This window comes from Nematostella vectensis, chromosome 3 (assembly GCF_932526225.1).
Source record: "Nematostella vectensis chromosome 3, jaNemVect1.1, whole genome shotgun sequence".
NCBI classification, from domain to species: domain Eukaryota; kingdom Metazoa; phylum Cnidaria; class Anthozoa; order Actiniaria; family Edwardsiidae; genus Nematostella; species Nematostella vectensis.
In genome coordinates this window covers 7808939-7829801 of record NC_064036.1, presented here as the reverse complement: position 1 = coordinate 7829801, position 20863 = coordinate 7808939, and the positions used below count along the sequence as shown (strand labels likewise).

Here is a 20863-nt window from a genome sequence, read left to right as displayed (position 1 = left end):
TTTTTTCCGACGGGGGCCTGAACCGAGGTGGTTGCTACGTAGTCGGTGAGGACAACTTTGAAGGCGAGCAACCATTTTGAGCCACAAACAGACTCTACGATATTCTTTGTAAACCGTTGCATAAACACTCAAAATGGATGAGTACCAATCTGCTGAAGAAACCTCGTTTGTCGTCGATGAAGTTAGCAACATAATTAAGGAAGGAATCGAAGGCGCTATCGGTGGAAATGCGTATCAACACAACAAAGTCAACCAATGGACCTCAAATGTCGTCGAGCAATGTCTAAACCAACTGACCAAGCTGGGAAAACCGTTCAAGTACATCGTTACTTGCGTTATCATGCAGAAAAACGGAGCAGGTCTACATACTTCGAGCTCGTGCTACTGGGATAACACGACCGACGGAAGCTGTACCGTGAGATGGGAGAACAAGACCATGTACTGTATTGTCAGTGTGTTTGGCTTGGCTATCTAAACTCTCTCGTAAACAGATATTATTTTCGAAAGAGGGGCGCGAATTTCTACAACATTTTTTGTTGTTTTGTGTACCTAATTCTACGTTATATTTGCTGCTCCAGGGCTTCATTTTACCCATGTTTTGTGAGTCGTGTATATCTTTACCCTGTGATATATGTACCATGAGGAATGGATGTCTTATCTCAAGGAATTTATAAAAGAAAGTTGTTTATAGAGGAACTTTTCATGACATATGTCTTCAAGATGCAAGATACAACCAGGAAATTATCACTTGGATATATCTTTGTGACCAAACAACTGTCAAGACTGTTCCAATAATAGTACATAGGTCCCAAACTTTTTATAAGATATCCAATCTAAATTTAGTTTTTTTTGTAGCCATAGTGTAAGTTATTTGTTAATTATTGTGCTTATTTCTTGTACTATTGTTGCAAAGTGTAAATCCAAATATTAATCACATTTTATTTTACCCACTGACTGTGTGCTTGGATACCCAGTGATTCTGATGCAACCTCAAACGCTGTCAGATAAACTAGCAAATGTTACCCTGTTTACCATAGCATCAATCTTCTCTTGTTTATTCAATAGTCTGCCCACAAAAAGCAAGTCATCAAACAAAAAAATAAACAAAGCTGGAGGCTATGGTACCCAGGTTTGTCAAATGTCTGACTTGTTAGATTTGTTTTAATAGGATTTTTTAAAGATGGATTTTTTTAAAGTAGGGTTTTTTAAAGATTAAAACTTTGACCTGGGTACCTCAGCGAATCCAAAATTTTTGTCTTGCTTAGGAAAAGTGTGTAGCCTATCAACTGTCTAAACCAAGTGACGGCTTTTTTTTTTTTATTTTCCTTACTGCACACAGCAAGGGAATTTATTGGTCATGTTGGAATGATTAACTACCAACTACTCCCATATGAGGAATGGATTTGAACTCTCAACAGTCATCAACAAATTCAGCTTTAACATTTTACCCACTGTATAGAATGAAGACTTTTCTGAAAACCTGAATAACAGTAGGAAACACGGTTTGGTAATACATTGTATAAAACAATGTGTTGCATGTTCATTGAGAGATTGACATTTTTTATAGAATTCTAGAGTCCAGTATTCTTAAGGTGGAAAATCTATGTCTCAGTTTTATGGGGTGTGATTTTGTGCTTTGTCAGAGCACATTGCTACAGTCTAATAACCTTAGCATTGGCCTATTCTGCTATCTTTGATGTGTCAATCAAAGAAACTTCTACGATTATTTAGAGATGTCAATTTTAAGGAACACATTTTTTGTCTGGGTTCAGGGGGGTCGCTAATCCACTTTATGATATCATCATCAATCTGCTCCTTTCCTCGTAAATGCTGTTGTTTTCATATTGTCTTTTTAAACCCACAGGTATGTAACCAGGTTCAGGGGGAGGGGTATATCAAAACAAATGCACATTGCATACAACTGCACGATCAAGACAGCCCAATCTAAAACTGTTTTTTCATATTATTAAAACACATTTGCCCGGTGCAACCCTATTTGACAGTTTTAAATATTCAAAAAGTATATGCGTTTATTATCTCACTTATTCAGTCTAGTTCTTTAGTCCGTATTTATCTCTACGTAACGTAAACAAACACCTATAATGTTGAATAAATAATGTCTCATTTTAATTTTCTCTTTGCTTATACTGTATCTATTATATACCTATCCTGTCTGGTTAAAGCACCCCATGATTGACATTGAGGTTACACTTCTCATCTCGTATGATGAAAAGCGGTACACCAGCTTTTAACCCACCTGCCCTATGTTGAGTTTTCTTTTCTGTGTTTGAATTCTATGGCTATTGTAAGCCGCGGCTGTCTTCTCATACCGCGCGTGTTAACGAGCCATTATTCATCGCGTGATCTACTAAATTTTTAAATAACTAGAACAAGTATTTCTGGAATATCATTAAATTTGAGAGAGCGATTTTGAGGCCCTCTCTGAAGTTCATTTAATCTCTTCCCTTTGCCAGATAAAACAACCGGACAAAAGGTAAGAAAATCATGCATTCGCCAGTCTAACTGTAAGCCCGATTATTTTTGTTTAATAAAAACACAGTCAGTCGATATACCTGAATTCCCATCATTTCCTTTTAAAAACGTTTTTATAATTACATAGCAACAACGATACTTATAAACAAGAAAATATAAATTTCTTTATAAAGAAAAAGAAGCAGCACCGATGTGGCGATATTCTAACGATATATTTATTCCAATTTAAGGATTATGTAGCAATGTTTCAAAAATATTCTCTCTTGTCACAACTTATCATTAACAGAACCAAAAGAAAATAGAAACTCTCTCTTATCACAATTTATCCCTCACAAATGAAAGCAAGGAAAATAGTTTTGGCTGCAGGGCGCTAATTCTTAGTGCAAGGTTGATTATCGCGCTTTAGAGTTGCAAAAGGGGAGAAAAACTTGAATTATATCAATGGCACTACGGGTGTCGTTAAGCATATCCCCCTCCCTCCGTAAGTAGATGGACTGGAATTAGGAACCGGCAAATTTGCTCAAATTTCCGGCCTTTTTTTCTTTTGGTTGGTCGGCCCCGATGTTGCAAGTTTCGCCTGTAAGGAGAAAATACACAGACCATTTTTTATCATTTTTTTAATGTATTTTAGTTTGCAGTTTGGAATCATGACTACATCCGAAGTTGAAAACACGCTTCAACGAATCTCGCTTCATCCGGGAGTCATGGGCTGGCTTGTAATCAACAACCAAGGAGAACCAATCAAATCCTCCATGGACATCCCTACCACTCAACTGTACGCCTCTGAGTTTGCACCGCTGGCTTACTTTGCCCATAGTGCAGTGCGGGATATGGATCCTCAAAACGAGCTGCGATTTATACGCGTGCGCACTAACAAGATGGAGTTCATGGTTGCTCCCGACAACGAATACCTCCTGATAGTCATTCAAAAAGTGACGTCTCATGACAAGGATGTGATCAGCAATGAGTAAAACTTATTGGTTTTCGTCTGGGAAGCGTTATGTTTTTTTTTTAAAGCTTCTGTACACGGATAAAAAAACACTATTAAAAACAAAACGTTATTCTTTTACATCACACAGTTGTTTTTTGGAAGAACCCCTCTCTCTTCGCATCAAAAAATGATACTAATAAAATTCACTCGAGTATAGATACTCTGTGTAGCTTGGGGATCACAGGGACGGATCTAGCCTTTCGCAAAGGGGGGTTTGGCCCAGTGACAAAGGTGGGAAGGGGGTAATTTATTTTTGTTACATATGGCTTTCTGGAAGCCCAAGGGGGGGGGGGGGGTGTTTAAACCCCCTAAACTCTCCCCCTAGATCCGCTACTGGATCAACAAAGTTAAAAAAGTCAAAATACATAAGTCTTGCTCGAGGATCCAGCGTCCGTACAATGCAAAGGTCTATAAGGAGACAACTACCAGGTTCCTAGCCCTATCCTCATATCGGGGGTCTTTTTCACGCTTGCGTTTCTTGGGAGTTCGTGTGTTGCTATAGTGATGTTGTTATCCTGCTCAGTACGACTGTCACCTGTGTCTAGTCTTCTCTTCAGAATTCCTGTGGATGTCCGCGCAACAGCAAATAACGACTGGGTACGAGTCTGCTCCTTTGGTATTAGCCCTTGTGCTGTGACGCACGCATCATGCTGAAAATACACCGACAGTCTGTAACGTCAGTCATGCTGAAAATGTCCGAAATTAGATTTTTTTTCGCTAAGTTTTTTTCCTTTCTTTCTATTTTTTCTTTCTGTTTTTCATTCCTCCTTATGGACATCTAAAATGGTATGCTTTACGAAAATATTGGTTACCGCCAGGGGCTCATATGAGCCCCTGTTACCGCACATGGTCGGCTCCTCCCAAATTCACCCCTTTAAATCCCCCTTTAAATGGGAGGGGAGGGGTGGAAGGAAGCGGGGTTGGAGGGATGAAGGATCTCTTGAAGATTGGGGCATGGCAATACATAACATGCTCATCGAGTTTCCTGGATTTCTTTGCCGTGTGCTTCCTCTTTTAGTGCCGCTGCGAGAGACAGCGAGAGAAAGAGAGAGAGGAGAGAGAGAGAGAGAGAGAGAGAGAGAGAGAGAGAGAGAGAGAGAGAGGAGAGAGAGAGAGAGAGAGAGAGAGAGGAGAGAGAGAGAGAGAGAGAGAGAGAGAGAGAGAGAGAGAGAGAGAGAAAGAGAGAGAGAGAGAGCGAGAGAGAGAGAGAGAGAGAGAGAGAGAGAGAGAGAGAGAGAGGAGAGAGAGAGAGAGAGAGAAAGCGGTATGCCTGTGGTAAGCCCAGTCTTTTTAACCGTGCCGCCATCCGCCATATTTGAATGAGGTTCGATTTCGTTGTGTAAATAGCCCCAACTTTATTTTCTATCCTTTCTTCCTATTCATGGATCTATTTGGCGACCTTCCTCCCCCAGGTATGTGTACTGGTATAAGTGATAGAAGTTTATGGAAATTTTATGGGGCAAACACCACGGAATACGGGTGGCCCAAATAAAGCTAGTTCTGGATTTTAGGCAGTTGTCTGTGTCCAACACTTTTGTGATTAAAATAAAAGTAAGTTATAGGAAATACTGGGGATGTAATAATAATGGTTAAAAACTTGGCACTGCATACCTGCCAACCCCTAAACTATCTAACGACTCCAAAGTATGAGCCAATTTCTCAACGATTAAAATTTTGTCATAAAGCTGGAGATTTAAGGTAAAACCGGGAGGACCGGGAGATTTGATAAAAAGCCGGAAGTCTCAACCAGGAGAGTTGGCAGGTATGCAATGGGTTACAGCATTTAACCACGCAACACTACTTCCCCTGCCTCGCCTCATTTATTTTCCCTTTATCATTACCAGTGTTTTTTTTATTTAATCTACAGTGTCTGAAACCTCGACCCGGGGAGAGCCATCAAACCTGAATGGTAGTGACAAGTGTATTGATCTGTTTGGAGACCTCCCTCCCCTGGAGAGTAGTGAATCCAGGGGGGAGAAGAGGAAAGCTGAGGAGATAAGCAAAGATAATGTCAAAAAACTTGCTACAGGTTTGTACTGAAGAACTCCCAAATGGGACTCACATATGAAAACCCATATTAGTGAGTCCTTGGAACCATTCATATGCACACTAGTATACAGGGGCGGTAAGGGGGTTCCGGCACGTTTCACGAGTTTCAAAAATCGGAAATCATGTTTCACGATAAACTGACGACAAGGGTCATTCTTTACTCGGAAATCATGATTCACGATTTTTAAAGAGCATAGATCACAATTCACCCTGATCAAATATCGCCATTCACGAATCACAGGGAAGGTAGCAATTAGGGATCATGGTTTTCAATTTCTCCTTTGCACGATTCCCAATGAACAAAAAAGGCCATTCACGGATCACAAAAATAACCCTCACTGGCCCTGAGTATAGCCAATCATAACCAAAGGATTAATATGCATATTATTATGATAATGTTTACCGTTTACATTGATCAGTGGTGCAAGTGGCAAAAGCCATTAGTGCCATGAAAAATATAATAAATATAATGTCATAAAAGATATAATGATATAATAATAATACAAGCATTTCGTATTATTGTGTGCTTTCCAAATAGTTTTGAGATCAGTTGGCTCATCAGTTGGCTCATCAGTTGGCACATCGGTTACACATTTTAACTCAATTACACGAGTCTAAGCATATCCAGTCCCTTGCTCTTATAATTCTTATTCAATTGACGTGTATTTTTATATTTTACATTAAAAGTGTAATTTCCACTTATATATTTCAGGTGTAAAACTCTATAAATTGAAGGGATTTTTTGCTGAAAGAAAAGGAGAGCGTGAGGAAATGCAGGATGCTCACGTTATTAGGGATGAGTACTACCCTGAACCCGGGCGGGGGGATGATGTGTAAGTCACAAGCTCTTTAATCGTGCAAGTCAAAATTTAAGCTGAGTCTGATGGATAGTCTGATGGATGTTCCTTTTAGCAGTCAGAGGATGTCTTATTATGCTGCGTTCAATGGCTACCAATATCTTAGCCTGAGTATCAGGCGATTTTATTTTTCAAAAGTCGGAGAGGAAAAATAAAAGTACGCCTGACACAAATACTAGACGCGACGCCTGCCACCCTTTTTCAGGCCACTGTTAAAATACGTCAGTTTTCAATTTTCCAATGACTCGCGTGGTGGTAAAATCAAATGCCCAAATCAAGTTATAAACAGCATTTATGTAGAAAAAAACCTAAATATTGGTTTTATGCAAGGGTAATAATTTTAGTAACGACGAACCCCGGTGAGGGTAACTTTATGCTAAATGATTTGAAACGCAAAGATAGTTCACAGCTCAGGAGATTTACGATTTATTTATATGACTGCAGATCAACACATCACTAAATTACTACAGAATATTCACATCACCAATTTACTACAGGCTTTTTCGTCTAAATAGACAAACCGCTGCTTGAACACAAATGCCATTATTTGATAAGCTCACTCAATCAACAACTCGCGGGAAGTTCTGCAAACAATCCCAATCATTCTTCGTGCTCTCACAGACAAATTTCTTGAATATTCAGCGCCTGGTCTGTCTAAAAATTTGATAGAAACTACTAATGATGTCTATAGGATCAAGCAGCTTCTATGATATCCAGCGCCTTTGATATAACTAGTAGATGTTTGCTTAAAAAAAACAAAACCAATGAGAAATAAACACACGCAATGACCGGCCTGGGCAAAACATTTGATCTAACCTGAGTATCAGGCGGAATTTTTCCGAAGAAAATGAAGAAAGGAAAATAATTTTTTTTAAATGTTATAGAAAACGATTTCTCTGATTCTGCTAACGCAAGGTCAAAAGCACTCTTGGAGTCCGCCATTACTCTGAGAATGAGCAGTGTACAGGACCCGAAATGATCCCAGGACCCGAAATATCCCAGGACCCGAAATGATCCCCAAAAGTACCCCAACTGATCCCGGGACCCGAAACGATCCCCAAGAGTCCCCGAAATGAACCCCAAGGAATTGCGGTAATGGACAAACAAAAGGAATGTGGAAGGATTGGCTTTCAGTTTTAAAAACATATGAAACATTTGAGCGTCATTTTTGTCACTATCCAGAAATTTGAATTAACTATGCGACTGCGCGGGAAATACAGCTTTCGACAGCTTTGTTGAGTCAGCAGTTGGGGTCAAATAAAAATTCCAGTGATTGTAATTTGAAGAACCAGGCGTGAAAAAAATAATTCATACATAACAAGCCATAAACAAATGTCTCCAAAGATTAGACATGCCTCTGCATTCCCGTAGGAAAATGTTCGTTTGTGCTCGGTGAATGAAAGACCTATCATAAAGAGAGATAGAGAGAAATCATGCAGTGGTGTACGCACTACTACATAAGGAAATTTAAAACTCACATATTGCTTTCAACAAAAGCCACATCTCTTAATATTTTGCAACGGTAGTAAAAGGGTTGTTCGAGTGCATTACTCAGTGTGCTTTTGTCATTCCATCTTCTCGGCCAAACCGGCTGTCGGTAAATATTCGCTCGTGTGAACATGGATTTCGTGGTAAAAAACACGTTTGGTTGTCAAATGAATATAGATTTTTAGGGGTGATGTTTACCGGAAACGAGATTTATAGTGTCAGAGTCATGTGTTGGAATTGCAAATGTTTCGAAGGTCAAAAGTTTGGTTGTTCTGAGCAAGGCTGTGCTTTGGCTGTGCTATGTTTATGTTGTACTCCTTTCAGTAGCGATTAAAAGTTGTGTATTTGTTTTGGACTCTGTTTATGGGTTTACCGCCGGGGCAATGTAATAAATAGAAGTATTGTATTGGAATTTAAGTTAGAAATAGATTTGCTGTCAACCCTTAATTATGCTTTAAGAATTGGAAGTGCTTTCTTCTGCTTTCCCTTTGTCCATTACCGCAATTCCGTGGAGTTGATTTCGGGGACTCCTCGGTATCGTTTCGGGTCACGGGATCATTTCGGGTCCTGGGATCGTTTCGGGGCCTGTACAGCAGTCGACCGGTTAAGGTACTATATATAGCTGATCCAATCAGCGCCTCCAATTTGAGTACCCTTTGTTTTTTTTTACCAATCAGCAGTCATGCCGGAATCCGGCATGAGAACATGCGATTTGAACAGTACTTGTATCAGGCCCTTGTCTTGTTTCTCGCCGACGTGATAGAAACATAGGATGGCCTGATACTCAGGTTACCAATATCTATCTATTATTGAGACCATTTTCTTGCTATTGCAGACAGAGGATGGCTTATTATGCTGTGTTTGATGGCTACCGATATCTATCTATTAAGAGACGATTTGTTTGCTATTGCAGTCAGAGGATGGCTTATTATGCTGTGTTTGATGGTCATGCTGGTCCAAGGGCTTCTTTGTTTGCTGCTGAACACCTGCATGAAAACATCAAGAGCAGAATGCCAAAAGGTTAACGATCTTGGTAAATATGCACACTGTGCATGATTACATTTAATAAATCTAGCTACAAACTGTGGTACTGATATAGATTCTTACAAGTATAACTTGCTGATAATTGGATTTCACTAATGACTCACATTCTCCATTTCATTCAGGCAGTATAACTGGCAAGGACAAAGAAATCAAGAAGTGTCTTGTTGATGCTTATACCCTAACAGATGAACAGTTCTTACATGAGGCCTCAAAGGGGTGAGTAGAAAGAAAATGCTTTTGACAAGAAGTTGTTTCTCCAGACAGAGAACATGGGCTAATTAAAAAATAAAACTAACAATAGGCCAGCTGTACAGTGAATCAAAATACATACAGTATACAGTCGATTGACAAAAGGTTGTCGTCAACAGGCTTTGCAACAAGCCTGCATGTACTTCAGGCTGGTACTATCACTTATATACAGTTGTCTATAAACACAGAGTGTCAGTATTTTTATCAACTGTGTATTTCTATGTTGTATAGCACTCCTGTTTGGAAAGATGGCTCTACTGCAGTCTCTGTACTGGTCATCAATAACACTTTGTATGTTGCTAATCTAGGTGACAGTAAGGTAAGGACCCTTTGGTATGAGCTAACAATACTAAACATAGGGAAGCACAAGGGCAAGGAAGTTTATATTGCTTTTTTGCACTTTTAATTACCTGATTACCTGGAGGTAACCTCATACTGTCAGGTTGCAAGCCAGCAATTTAGCAATTTGTTAAAAAAATACACAAAAACAGGCTTTTCAATTTTTTTTAGTTTTAACTCTTTTGAACATTTTCCCCTTTTGTAAGGTTGTCCTTATTAGTGGACCATAGTAGGCCTTTTTTATGCATTCTTAGGCCCTCTGAATAAAGTGGAGTAGACTTATGGCACTTGTTATATGTAGGCACTCGTCTGCAGATGTGACAGCGCTGGCAAAATATCAGTAGTACGGCTTTCTAAGGACCATTCACCAACAGGGGTAAAGTTTTATCATGTTTCAATAAGATAACAGGAGTATTGTACTGTGCACAAAGCCTTGCGGGTCCATAGGCGGGGGGGTGGAGGCACCCTTACAGTATTTTCCCCCTTTTTCAGATGAGTATTATTTTAAAAGACACTCAAGAAACAGCTAATGTGTATTGACAGCCTTTTCTTTTAATTTTTATATTTTACAGTATGATGAAAGAATGAGGATCCAAAAAGCTGGTGGATATGTCAAGTAAGCAACATTTTTTTTTCTATTATTTTCATGATCATTTATTGCAATAAGCAATTTTCCCTTATATTTCTAAATGCCATTACAGAGATGGGCGTGTCTTAGGGGTGCTTGAGGTATCTCGATCTATCGGTGATGGCAGATTCAAGCGCTGTGGTGTTATCTCCACTCCTGATATTATGAGGTGTACTCTAACTGACAGTGACCGGTGAGTGCCAGGCATGGGAATCTACAGGGCTCGAATAATGGATTTAATCATTATGAAAAATTTTGATCAGTCAGCAATAAATGCCATTGTAAATTAACAGACTTGTGACTGCAATTCGCTAAGATTGACAAATACGCTAGAGACATCAAGGATGGGTTCCCTTTATAATGTGGTTTCGTTTATAATTTTGATTAAATGTTCCTGAATCTACAGGTTTCTATTACTAGCCTGTGATGGACTTTGGAAAGGATTCTCTGTTGATGAAGCTGTCAAGTACATCAGCAAAATTTTAGATGTAAGATACACATACATCTGTCATACATTTTCATGAGGAATTCCCTTTTTTTAGTTTTGACCTTTTACATTGTATTGTAAGAGCATTGAGTTTTTAAATGCTACTAAAAATTGTTGTTGTTTTTATTATTATTATTATTATTATTATTATTATTATTATTATTATTATTATTATTATTATTATTATTACAACAACTTTAACTAGGGGGCAAGTAAAATACTATCATATTGGATGTTTACATACATTAAAGTAACTCATGTGAAAAATAAAAGCCTTTGAATTGAATTTATATTCAACAAACACTATAATAATGACCATTAATTATTGATGAATGTAGGATGACTCATTGGCTACAAAACAAGAATCAAGCACTAAGCAAGGTATAGTAGGGATATGTAAAGCAGTGGGTCAAATCGTTGCCTCTGGTACCCAGGTAATAAACAGCCAAGTGTTTGTTTACTAATACAAGTCTGTGGCTTAAAATGTTCATAAGTGACATGAGCACTGGCATAATTCGTAATCATGCTGGTCAAGGCAAGAAAGCTCCCTTGCAGGGCAAATAAGTAATCCATTTACACTGAAACAGCCTGTATTTATGGGAATTTAGAAGAACCATTTCCTGTGAGTCCAGACGGGGTAAACAACTGACAGATTTAAATAACATACTCATACATTTAGGCTGAATGAAACAGATATATGCTATTGATCTCTGTGTTTGCTGTGTTTGCCTTTTTAGTGACAAATGAGGAACCTGGACTGGACCCAGTGGAAGCACGATTCCAGCTTGCATGTGACAGAATCGCTAGTGATGCTGTAAGGAATGGGAGCTCTGATAATGTAACTGTAATGCTGGTTTCAATAACAGGAGACAACCAACCAAGCACTTTCCACACATCAGACAATAAGTCAAATACTGTGCACATACCAGATAGCTGACCAAGCACTGTCCACACACCAGACAACCACACAAAAACACTGTCCACACACCAGACAACCAACCAAGCACATTCCACACACCAGGCAACCATCCAAGCAATGTCCACACACCAGACAACCACACAAAAACACTGTCCACACACCAGACAACCACACAAAAACACTGTCCACACACCCAACCAAGCACAGTCCACACACCAGGCAACCATCTAAACACTGTCCACACACCAGACAACCATCCAAGCAATGTCCACACACCAGACAACCATCTAAACACTGTCCACACACCAGACAACCAACCAAGCACAGTCCACACACCAGACAACCAACCAAGCAATGTCCACACACCAGACAACCATCTAAACACTGTCCACACACCAGACAACCATCCAAGCACAGTCCACACACCAGACAAACAACTAAGCACTGTCCACACACAAGACAACCAATCAAGCACTGTCCACACACCAGACAACCAACCAAGCAATGTCCACGCACCAGACAACCATCTAAACACTGTCCACACACCAGACAACCATCCAAGCACAGTCCACACACCAGACAAACAACTAAGCACTGTCCACACACAAGACAACCAATCAAGCACTGTCCACACACCAGACAACCAACCAAGCACAGTCCACACACCAGACAACCAACCAAGCACAGTCCACACACCGGGCAGCCAACCAAGTGCTGTCCACACACAAGACAGTCAACCAGAAGGCACTCTATAGGAATTTTAAATCTTAGATAAGGACTCACAACCGGACAAACGTTTGTGAGACCAGGTAATCATTATTGCCTCCATGCACTCTGTAACATTTTAATCTAAATATATTTTGCAGTTGGTTCATTTCTCCCCCCCCCCCCCCCCCCTTCTCAACTAGTTTGTTGTACAAAATGCTCTTTTTATAACATCAATAACAATGGCTGCAGAACTATGGACAATAAAATTTATTTGTCTGAATAAATAAGTGTTTGCTATCTTTTTATATGTACATATGAACCATTTCTTTAGGGTGTAACATGTTGAGTAATCCGAGGTGCTGTATTGTAGAAGTCCCTCGTGATGATCAAGAAGTCCATTGTGATCTTCAGGGACCTGTATCTATTGATACACTTCTTGATCACTTGATCCTTAGGGACCTGTATCTGTTGATGGCTGCAGCAATCTCTAGGGGCCTGGGGCGGGAGTAGTTACCCAGTGGAATATGTGGGCACAGTACGTCTAATCCCTTTTCGTTGAAATCGGCTTCCATTCTAAAGAACAATTGAGGATTTGACATTGTGAATCTGTATGTCATATTTGTAGGGGGTATACCCTTAACTAGAGGTGTAGGCTCTTCTTTTTGGTAGGATAGCAAGTGTTATAGATGCATCAGTGAGGGTGAGTGCCATCAATTTGAAAGATGTTATGAGGAGGTAGATAGGAAGACAATATTTTGTAGCCACCATCCATTAACTACTTGTATTTTGAGTGGGAATTAGTTGTTAATGAAGTGGAAGGGTGATGAAGTGGAGGCTTGGATAATGATATAGGGTTGGGTGTGAAGTGTGAAGGTGATAACAAAAGGGTTGAACAAAGGTAATATTATAGGTTGGTAAAAAGTTGATGACAGCATACTTTGTAACAGAAGTCATTGTGTCTGGTGCCTTGACCTTAAGGGTGGGGGTAGGGTAGGGTAGTGATGTAGGGTGAGGGAAAGGGGTAGGGTGATGGAGGTGTACCTTTGTAACACAGACGCCATTGTGCTGCCACCATCCATAAAATTGTTGCGTGCATGAAGGATTGAGTCACCGATAGCACTGATGACACAAACACAGTGTTAACGAATCAAAGGAAACAGTAGGTTGGAACAACATACTTCTGTCGTTATATTAGAGTAATTTCACATTTTGGGTGACTTTTTCAGGGAGTTCTAACAAGGAGAACAAACGGCTAGGGAAATAGGATAAAAAGTGCTTTCACGCTAAGCGCTGCATACTTCCAAAAAGATCAATCGCGATAATATGGAAACCAGCCTTATAAACGGCTGAAATGTATCAGTCAGAACCAATTCACACGTGCCCGTTTTAAAATGTTTAATTTTTTCTGCCGTCGTGTCTGCGTTGCCACCGTTCAAGTAAAACTAATATGGCAATATTGTGTACCAGGCTTCTGTTATTTATTGTGATGAATTAGTGCCAATAAAACAAATAGATGGATTAAAGAATTTGTGATACAGCATCTTCACCGACGATAATAGATTAATCACAGAAATATGATGCAAACTTAAATGTCAAACTGACTCACTGTGTCTGGCTTTTTTCCACTACTTGCTCGCATCCGGACAAGTCTATCTCTTCGTTTCCAAACTCAACCTGGAATCCAAACTGCGTTTTTCCACGAACTCGAACCTGCAGGCGAAATACATCGAATAAAATAAAAATGCTTGTCTGTTCTATCTAGTGGTGCTTGCCATTCGACATTTTCCATTTAGATATTCACCTCTAGATAACACCCTTCTGGCTATCGACCAGTCGCTGAACGGTTACTCAATGTCTTACAGCAGAAGCTTAATATTCCACATACAAACTTGAAAATAGGTCATACTTTACCTTCTCTCGGTCGCCACTCGACGCATCCAGGCTTTGCGGTAGAGGAATTCTCGCCTTCGTCATGTTGAAAGGGAGGAAAGTCTGAGGGTTGGTCTTGATAGTCTCTGCTGCGATAGACTAAAAGAATTGCACAATTTTCTTGAGATCGTTTTTCCAATGTAAGCGAGACCACGATAGTCGGTAGTATCAACTTAGTCAGGTGGTAAATTTTAGAAAAGAATTATCTCGTGAATTGTTAAACCTTTGCTTTCTGTGTGACGTCATGCGCCTGATAGCAGTCCATCATTATGACGTGACCAGCAACCTTAAATAAATAAATAAATAAATAAATAAATAAATAAAACACGAGTAGGACAAATCTAAAATAGGTTTTACAGATGACAAGGCTGCGGTTTAATGGGAAAAGAAACGCAATACGATACACGGCGAGGATGTTTTTCTGTGTATTTGAGACCCTGACAATATAATAACAAATTCAGGTCCAATCGCATTCCTTTGACAAAATAAGGATAACAGGATAACACAAGCCACCACGATAGGATAATCATTGAATGTTACGACACAACTAACGAAATAATAACTATCGCAGTGACGCTTACACACCTGAAAGTAGTCTCCAGATCCGCCCATAACAAGAATGGTGGAGACCCCGAAATCGTCATATAAGCTTCGCACCTAAATGCGATAAAAAAATTGGAAGGTCGGGAAAGTAAATGCGTTGTTCTAATAATCAGGATTGTGAGGGAACGTGGTTATATGCGTTGCTATAAAAATAATAGCGTGATTTCAATGATGTAGCTATGACTGTGTTGCTATACTCTCTGTGATTGACAGGCAGGTAATTATTTGTGCGTTGCCTTGGCAATGAAGGGTGTGATTGGCTCCTTGTCCGCTGCCACTAGCTCTTGCATCCGGGAATCTCGTATCATAAAATTCGTCGCACTCGTGTCCTGAAACAATCGAAGAAACAATAATGGAAGTTCTACGCGACTATTGCTAGCCATTAAAAGTTATATTCGATATGCTGCTGATCTCTTGTTGCCCAGCGACTCCCTATTTGGACCAATAAGCGGATACCCAGACACCAAATGGCACCCAGTCCCTTAAGCTATCAATGGATTATAGTTATTCCTTGCCTGCGATGAACAAGTCACATGACCCCCTTATCTCATAAATAAATAGTGACTTGGTATATCTCGCTACCAGTCTATCGAAATATTTCAGGTCCTTTACGTAAGAGTCACGTGACCCTCACCTCATCAATAAGTAGGCACGTGGCACCCGCTTCCAGTCCCTCGATGATATTCCCGGCCTGTGACGTGCTACCGCTAGCATCTTGCGTGCTGAATACACTTGTGTCACGGCCGAATGGTAAGTTGTTGATGAAGGGCCGTATGTCGACTTTCTCAATACTTCGACCTTTAACAAGAACCTATGTTAGTCAATAAAACTTCAATTTGGGAATTTTATTATGCTCATTGCGGCTACAGATTTCCAAGACGCAAAAATAACGTTGTCGATTCGAAAGCAGGGAGGCACAAGGTTACCGCGATGCGGTTCATATATGACCACAGAACACAGTTATGGACTTATATAATGGGAAAAAAACTTGGAGGAAACAAAACCCTTAGGAACAAGGCTGAGATTCAGCAAACTTAACTGTTGTCCGCCCATTAAAGGTTGTTGGCAGCTTATCAGTCTGTTCGTCCTGTCTTTTTTATAAAGCTTGAATGTGTATCATCAGCTGGCGGGACCGATGAGTTACACACCATCCTAGCTTTCTCTCTTTGTTTCTGTCAGTTTACTTATCTGTGTCGCGTATCTGTTCTTTCAAAATATTTTTTGTTTGCAACGAACAAGAACGCGAAAGAACAGAGATGCGACATAGTTAAGTGGGCTGATAGAAACAAACAGGAAGAAAGCTCTGCTAGCAGGGCGTATCTCAAACGCCTTGGAGTCAGCGACCAGCCTTCACTTCATTCCGTCACCCGGTACATGGCCACACACTCCCACCTCTATGGCATTAATCAGTGTTGACTTGACGTACTCACCATCCTCGGCTCGTATTTTAAGCGCCTTGGAGTCTGTGACCACAAACTCCCTTCCATCGCCCGGTACATGGTCATACACTCCCATCTCTATGGCATTCAGAAGCGTGGACTTGCCGTGAAACCCGCCGCCGACAATCAGGCTGACACCCTTGGGGATCCCCATACCGGATATCCTACACATTGATGCATTTTAGTTTTAGAACGTTCGACATTGCAACAGACGAGAAAAAGTATTCTAACCGGGAAATGGAGGTTGGAAATGTAGGGTTTCTTGAAGGCACCATTTAAAGAAAAAAAAAAAAAACAGAGTACCAACATATAAAAAAAGGAGAGTTAAATTTGTGCATTTAGCTTCCATATTTCTAAACTGTTTTTTTTTTCCTAAGATTTCAGTCCAAAGGAGTTAAAAGGTGGATGATTTAAAATCGATCCATGATGCAATTGTTTGAAACATAGCTAAATGCACCGGAGGTAACTGTGAACGCACCACATGTCACTTGCAATCACGATGACTCTCGAACTATCCTCCATATACATGTAATTCTTCATATATTATCCCGCATTCACAGATCACACATCACCTTCCTGAGTGTGGCAGCTTGAAATCCACCCTCATGGATAAGGGAGACTGGAATAAGACAGCCTGATCAGCGGACATCGGTCGATCATCTGCACCACTCATGCGCGGAAGTACCGCCCCATCACGCACGAATGCAACAAGATTTAACGCGGACAACTGTGCCCGCAGATAGGTCTGGTCTTCAACTAACTCCACGTGACGCTGTAGACTGGCTTTGTCTTGACTTTGAAACGGGAGAGCCTGGAATCAATGTGAAATGCTATCTTATAGCAAGCAGGCCTGAAGGATTGTCACTTTGATATATAATGGACCGAGACTGCAATCGTTTGGCCAGGTCCAAGTGGCGTAAACATGAATGGAGAGCAAGAGACCATGATGTCTCTTGGTGGAGAGCTAGTTTTACTAAGACGCCACACACATTTTACACAGTACATGTTTTTTTATGGTTCTATGGCGCACATAAGAAAATCCACACATAAATCATTCTAAATCTTGCTTGACCATTACAAAACCACTTTTATTACATGACTATCATAAAATGCAAAGTGCCTTTTGCCTAAGTTGACCCAAAAGATACACACCTTTTCAATGATGCCAGGAAGATTCTCTGTGAGAATTCTTCGGCAGGCATTGCCCTCAATAGTACGGCCATGTGCAGGAAGAGATACAGTAAAACGGACCTGAAGAATAGCCCAAATGACAAGTTTCTAGAGAGAAGTAGCCAAAAATGACAATTTGGGGAGAAAAGTATCCAGTACATGGAGTTGCAATGCGCAAAACTTTGTGAGAGCACTAAAAAATTGTGAAGGGAGGGGGGGGGGGGGGGGAGGGTGAAAAGAAAAGAGAAAGTTCCTCTTTTCCCCCCACCCTCATTTGTCTGTGCTTGCCCAATTTTTCATCACACAAAGAATACACTTTGCCCAGTAAAACTTTTGGCTGAAATCCACAGAAGAATTTGCTTTGCAGGCTAAAGGAGACCTTGAAACTTATCTAACCTCAATTTGCTCTTTGGTAACCAGGCACGATGTTCTTTCCAAAACATGTTGTGAGGGTCTGTGAAAACACAAAATAAAAGAGACATTACAGGGCTGCATTCCAAAGACACACCCCTCTAGAAGGCATATATTCCAGAAACAGGCTTTAAACATCTATGTGTACTGAAAGTGGGAATGCTGGTCTGACTTGATAATGCAAGCCTGTAGGGGGTTGGAGGGGTAGGTGTGGTGGAAGGTCCAAATGAATTTATACTGTAATTATTGATTCAAACCATGTTTCAGCAAAGAATACTCCCAAATTGCAATCACCTTGGCTTGAATTGCCAGGAAAATATTTTTACGATTATCCTTAAAAACAATATATAGGATCGAGGTGTGGCGGGTAATAAGGTAATATAACCTACATATCAATCCTAATGTCTCCTCCTTTTTTGCCATGCCAACCACCTCCTCCAAAATTCTTGTCGTGGCCACCAGAGTGCACCAGGCTAGAAAACCATCTGGTCAGGTAATCAGCGGTAGCAGTGCATTGGGTCTTTGAGCTGGAAAAAAATTACATAAAATAAATAAATATACATATAAAAAAAAACATGTTGAATATAATACAACCAAATTCAATTTCAGAAATGTGTATTTTTTTGTAATTACCTGTGATTTATTAGTCTAGTTACTTTGAAGTATATTATGAAATTGAAGACAAATAACTGCTTATGTAGCATCTATATAGTGCTTATACTGTATAAACCATTATCTAAGCGCTTCACGTTTAAATCCTATTATGTATGTATTAAAAACACAACCTTCTAGTAATCCCACATACATTCAACAAGTCAAATTCAGTGCCGAAAAACATAAGGATGCTATCCATGTGTCTACCGAGAATAGAACCTGTTTCAACAGGGGTAAGATGTCCCATATGCTGACATGCTAATACGCTGGACCACATGTAGCTCTGCTTATACTTTAGACATTCCTCTAAAAGACAAGTACCTTATTGCAAATTCTGGATAGTTGGCTACTGACTGGTCCATCTGTACTCTACAAAGGCTTGGAGGGGCAAATGGGTCACTTTGAATTTTGTCCACATAAAATCTGTACCCACTAAACTGCCAACACCCTATCAGAATCAAAAAAAGTAAAATTAATAGAATAATCAATAACAACAACAATAAAATGATTTGAATGATTATTATGTTGGATTATAACAAGACATGATTCAATAAGTGTTCAGGAGCAAATGCAAATCGTTAACAGCTTGTTACTTAAATGAACTAACTAAACTTACCTAGAATACCATGGTAGGCTTTGTAATTAGCACCCTCAAGGCGTGACAATGTTTCTGAAAGAGACTGTTTATGGTGCATATTCAGAGATATATATATAAAAACCTTTAATTAATGGAAACAAAGACATGTGTTTACTAAAATACCTGCACATCTCTAACACCTCTGTAAATTGCTGGTTGAGGCTGGTTGTTATGGTAACTGCTTCCTCCATGGTTTCCATGGTAATCACCTCTACCTCTGTAAAAAGGGATTATTGCATTTGGAATTACTAACTAAAAATGGGGTAATTTGTTATTGAAGGACTAAGACTGTGTACCTCCCATGTTATCACAAGGTACCATTTATAAAAATTCCCAAAATCAGAGAGAAAAGGGGGGAGGCCAACTAAAAAAATATGGATAATCGAAACAAAATGATTATCTATGTATTTTTTGGTAATATTTCCTGGCCACCCTCAATCGTAAACTAATACTTTTATATAACAAAACATGTAAATATTAAATTGTGTGGTGTCGAATGTGTCTATATATCGATGGTACATTCCAAAAAACATTAGGATGGAGGGTCACCTCTATCCAGTTTTACTATTACTATTGATATTGCTATTGCTATTGCTATTGCTATTGCTATTGCTATTGCTATTGCTATTGCTATTGCTATTGCTATTGCTATTGCTATTGCTATTGCTATTGCTATTGCTATTGCTATTGCTATTGCTATTGCTATTGCTATTGCTATTGCTATTGCTATTGCTATTGCTATTGCTATTGCTATTGCTATTGCTATTGCTATTGCTATTGCTATTGCTATTGCTATTGCTATTGCTATTGCTATTGCTATTGCTATTGCTATTGCTATTGCTATTGCTATTGCTATTGCTATTGCTATTGCTATTGCTATTGCTATTGCTATTGCTATTGTTATTGTTATTGTTATTGTTATTGTTATTGTTATTGTTATTATTATTATTATTATTTTAACTTTACAAGATCCCTAAACGAATCTTCAAACATTATGGAACAAGGAAGTCATGGCAATTCAGAGTAAGACATTATATATGAATTTCTCATAATCAAACCAATCTGTGGATCAATGAAATAGATTTAAAATATATACACTAACTGGCCAACCACGGCATGCGACGTTAGGAAATTTAGTACGTACCGTTTTCTGCCACATAAGTTCTTGTAATAAGAGCCACGACCACCACGGCGACCAGATATCATTCACGGAAGGTAAAATCCCGAATTCGTCAGGCATTCCTAACTCATACCGCGTGGTACTAGGTAACAGCCCACAGGTAGACCATGATCAATGATCGTAAAAGAGTTTTGAGGAAGGCGCGAAAGATAACTTTTTTATTGCTGGAGGATGGAAGATGTCGTAGTTTACTTGGAATGAAATAAGTTCACGCTTTATCTCATGCGTCATTCATTTTTATTCTTATTATTTCGGAAATCGAATGAAGTTGGTTGCGCTTGTGTCTTAGTCATGGTGCAAACGAGCCTTCAGCTCGTTCATTTGTTAATTTGGTCCATACATCTTCACATCAAACACGACCGCTGTTGGCCTGTGCTCTTTTGGTTGATAGCTCACTCAGTAACATTCAAGTAACATAACACTCAGTAACATAAATAACATTCAAGACATTTAGCCTGTGTACACAGTTCCATTTTACAACTCTTTCAAATGAAAATGTTATTGACATAAACATCTCAACGGCAGATGACGGCTACCTTTTTTATCCGCACTCCGTCGCAATTAATGTTAATCAGAAAATGTCCTAAT

General features: G+C 39.5%; 3 protein-coding genes across 3 annotated transcripts; 2 read left to right on the top strand and 1 right to left on the bottom strand.

Annotated features, from left to right (window-relative positions):
• Positions 1-17: 17 nt before the first annotated feature.
• Positions 18-951, top strand: LOC125561405 (dynein light chain Tctex-type 1). Its single transcript, XM_048725821.1, has one exon. It carries the CDS (start codon positions 134-136, stop codon positions 473-475), a length of 342 nt encoding a protein of 113 aa, XP_048581778.1. The 5' UTR covers positions 18-133; the 3' UTR covers positions 476-951.
• Positions 952-4757: 3806 nt separating this feature from the next.
• Positions 4758-12536, top strand: LOC5511281 (integrin-linked kinase-associated serine/threonine phosphatase 2C). Its single transcript, XM_032380495.2, has 12 exons — positions 4758-4896; positions 5352-5513; positions 6246-6366; positions 8792-8898; positions 9045-9138; positions 9403-9490; positions 9812-9886; positions 10083-10126; positions 10212-10331; positions 10545-10626; positions 10964-11006; positions 11363-12536. Exons 1-12 carry the CDS (start codon positions 4866-4868, stop codon positions 11560-11562), a joined length of 1167 nt encoding a protein of 388 aa, XP_032236386.2. The 5' UTR covers positions 4758-4865; the 3' UTR covers positions 11563-12536.
• Positions 12505-20731, bottom strand: LOC5511282. The gene is made up of 17 exons (XM_032380491.2): positions 20240-20731; positions 19219-19312; positions 19075-19138; positions 18780-18906; positions 18194-18331; positions 17790-17847; positions 17376-17474; positions 16796-17034; positions 16215-16387; positions 15419-15582; positions 15021-15113; positions 14767-14838; positions 14405-14467; positions 14164-14280; positions 13859-13962; positions 13294-13371; positions 12505-12825 (listed from the first exon to the last, which is right to left on the bottom strand). Exons 1-17 carry the CDS (start codon positions 20299-20301, stop codon positions 12693-12695), a joined length of 1878 nt encoding a protein of 625 aa, XP_032236382.2. The 5' UTR covers positions 20302-20731; the 3' UTR covers positions 12505-12692.
• Positions 20732-20863: the final 132 nt, after the last annotated feature.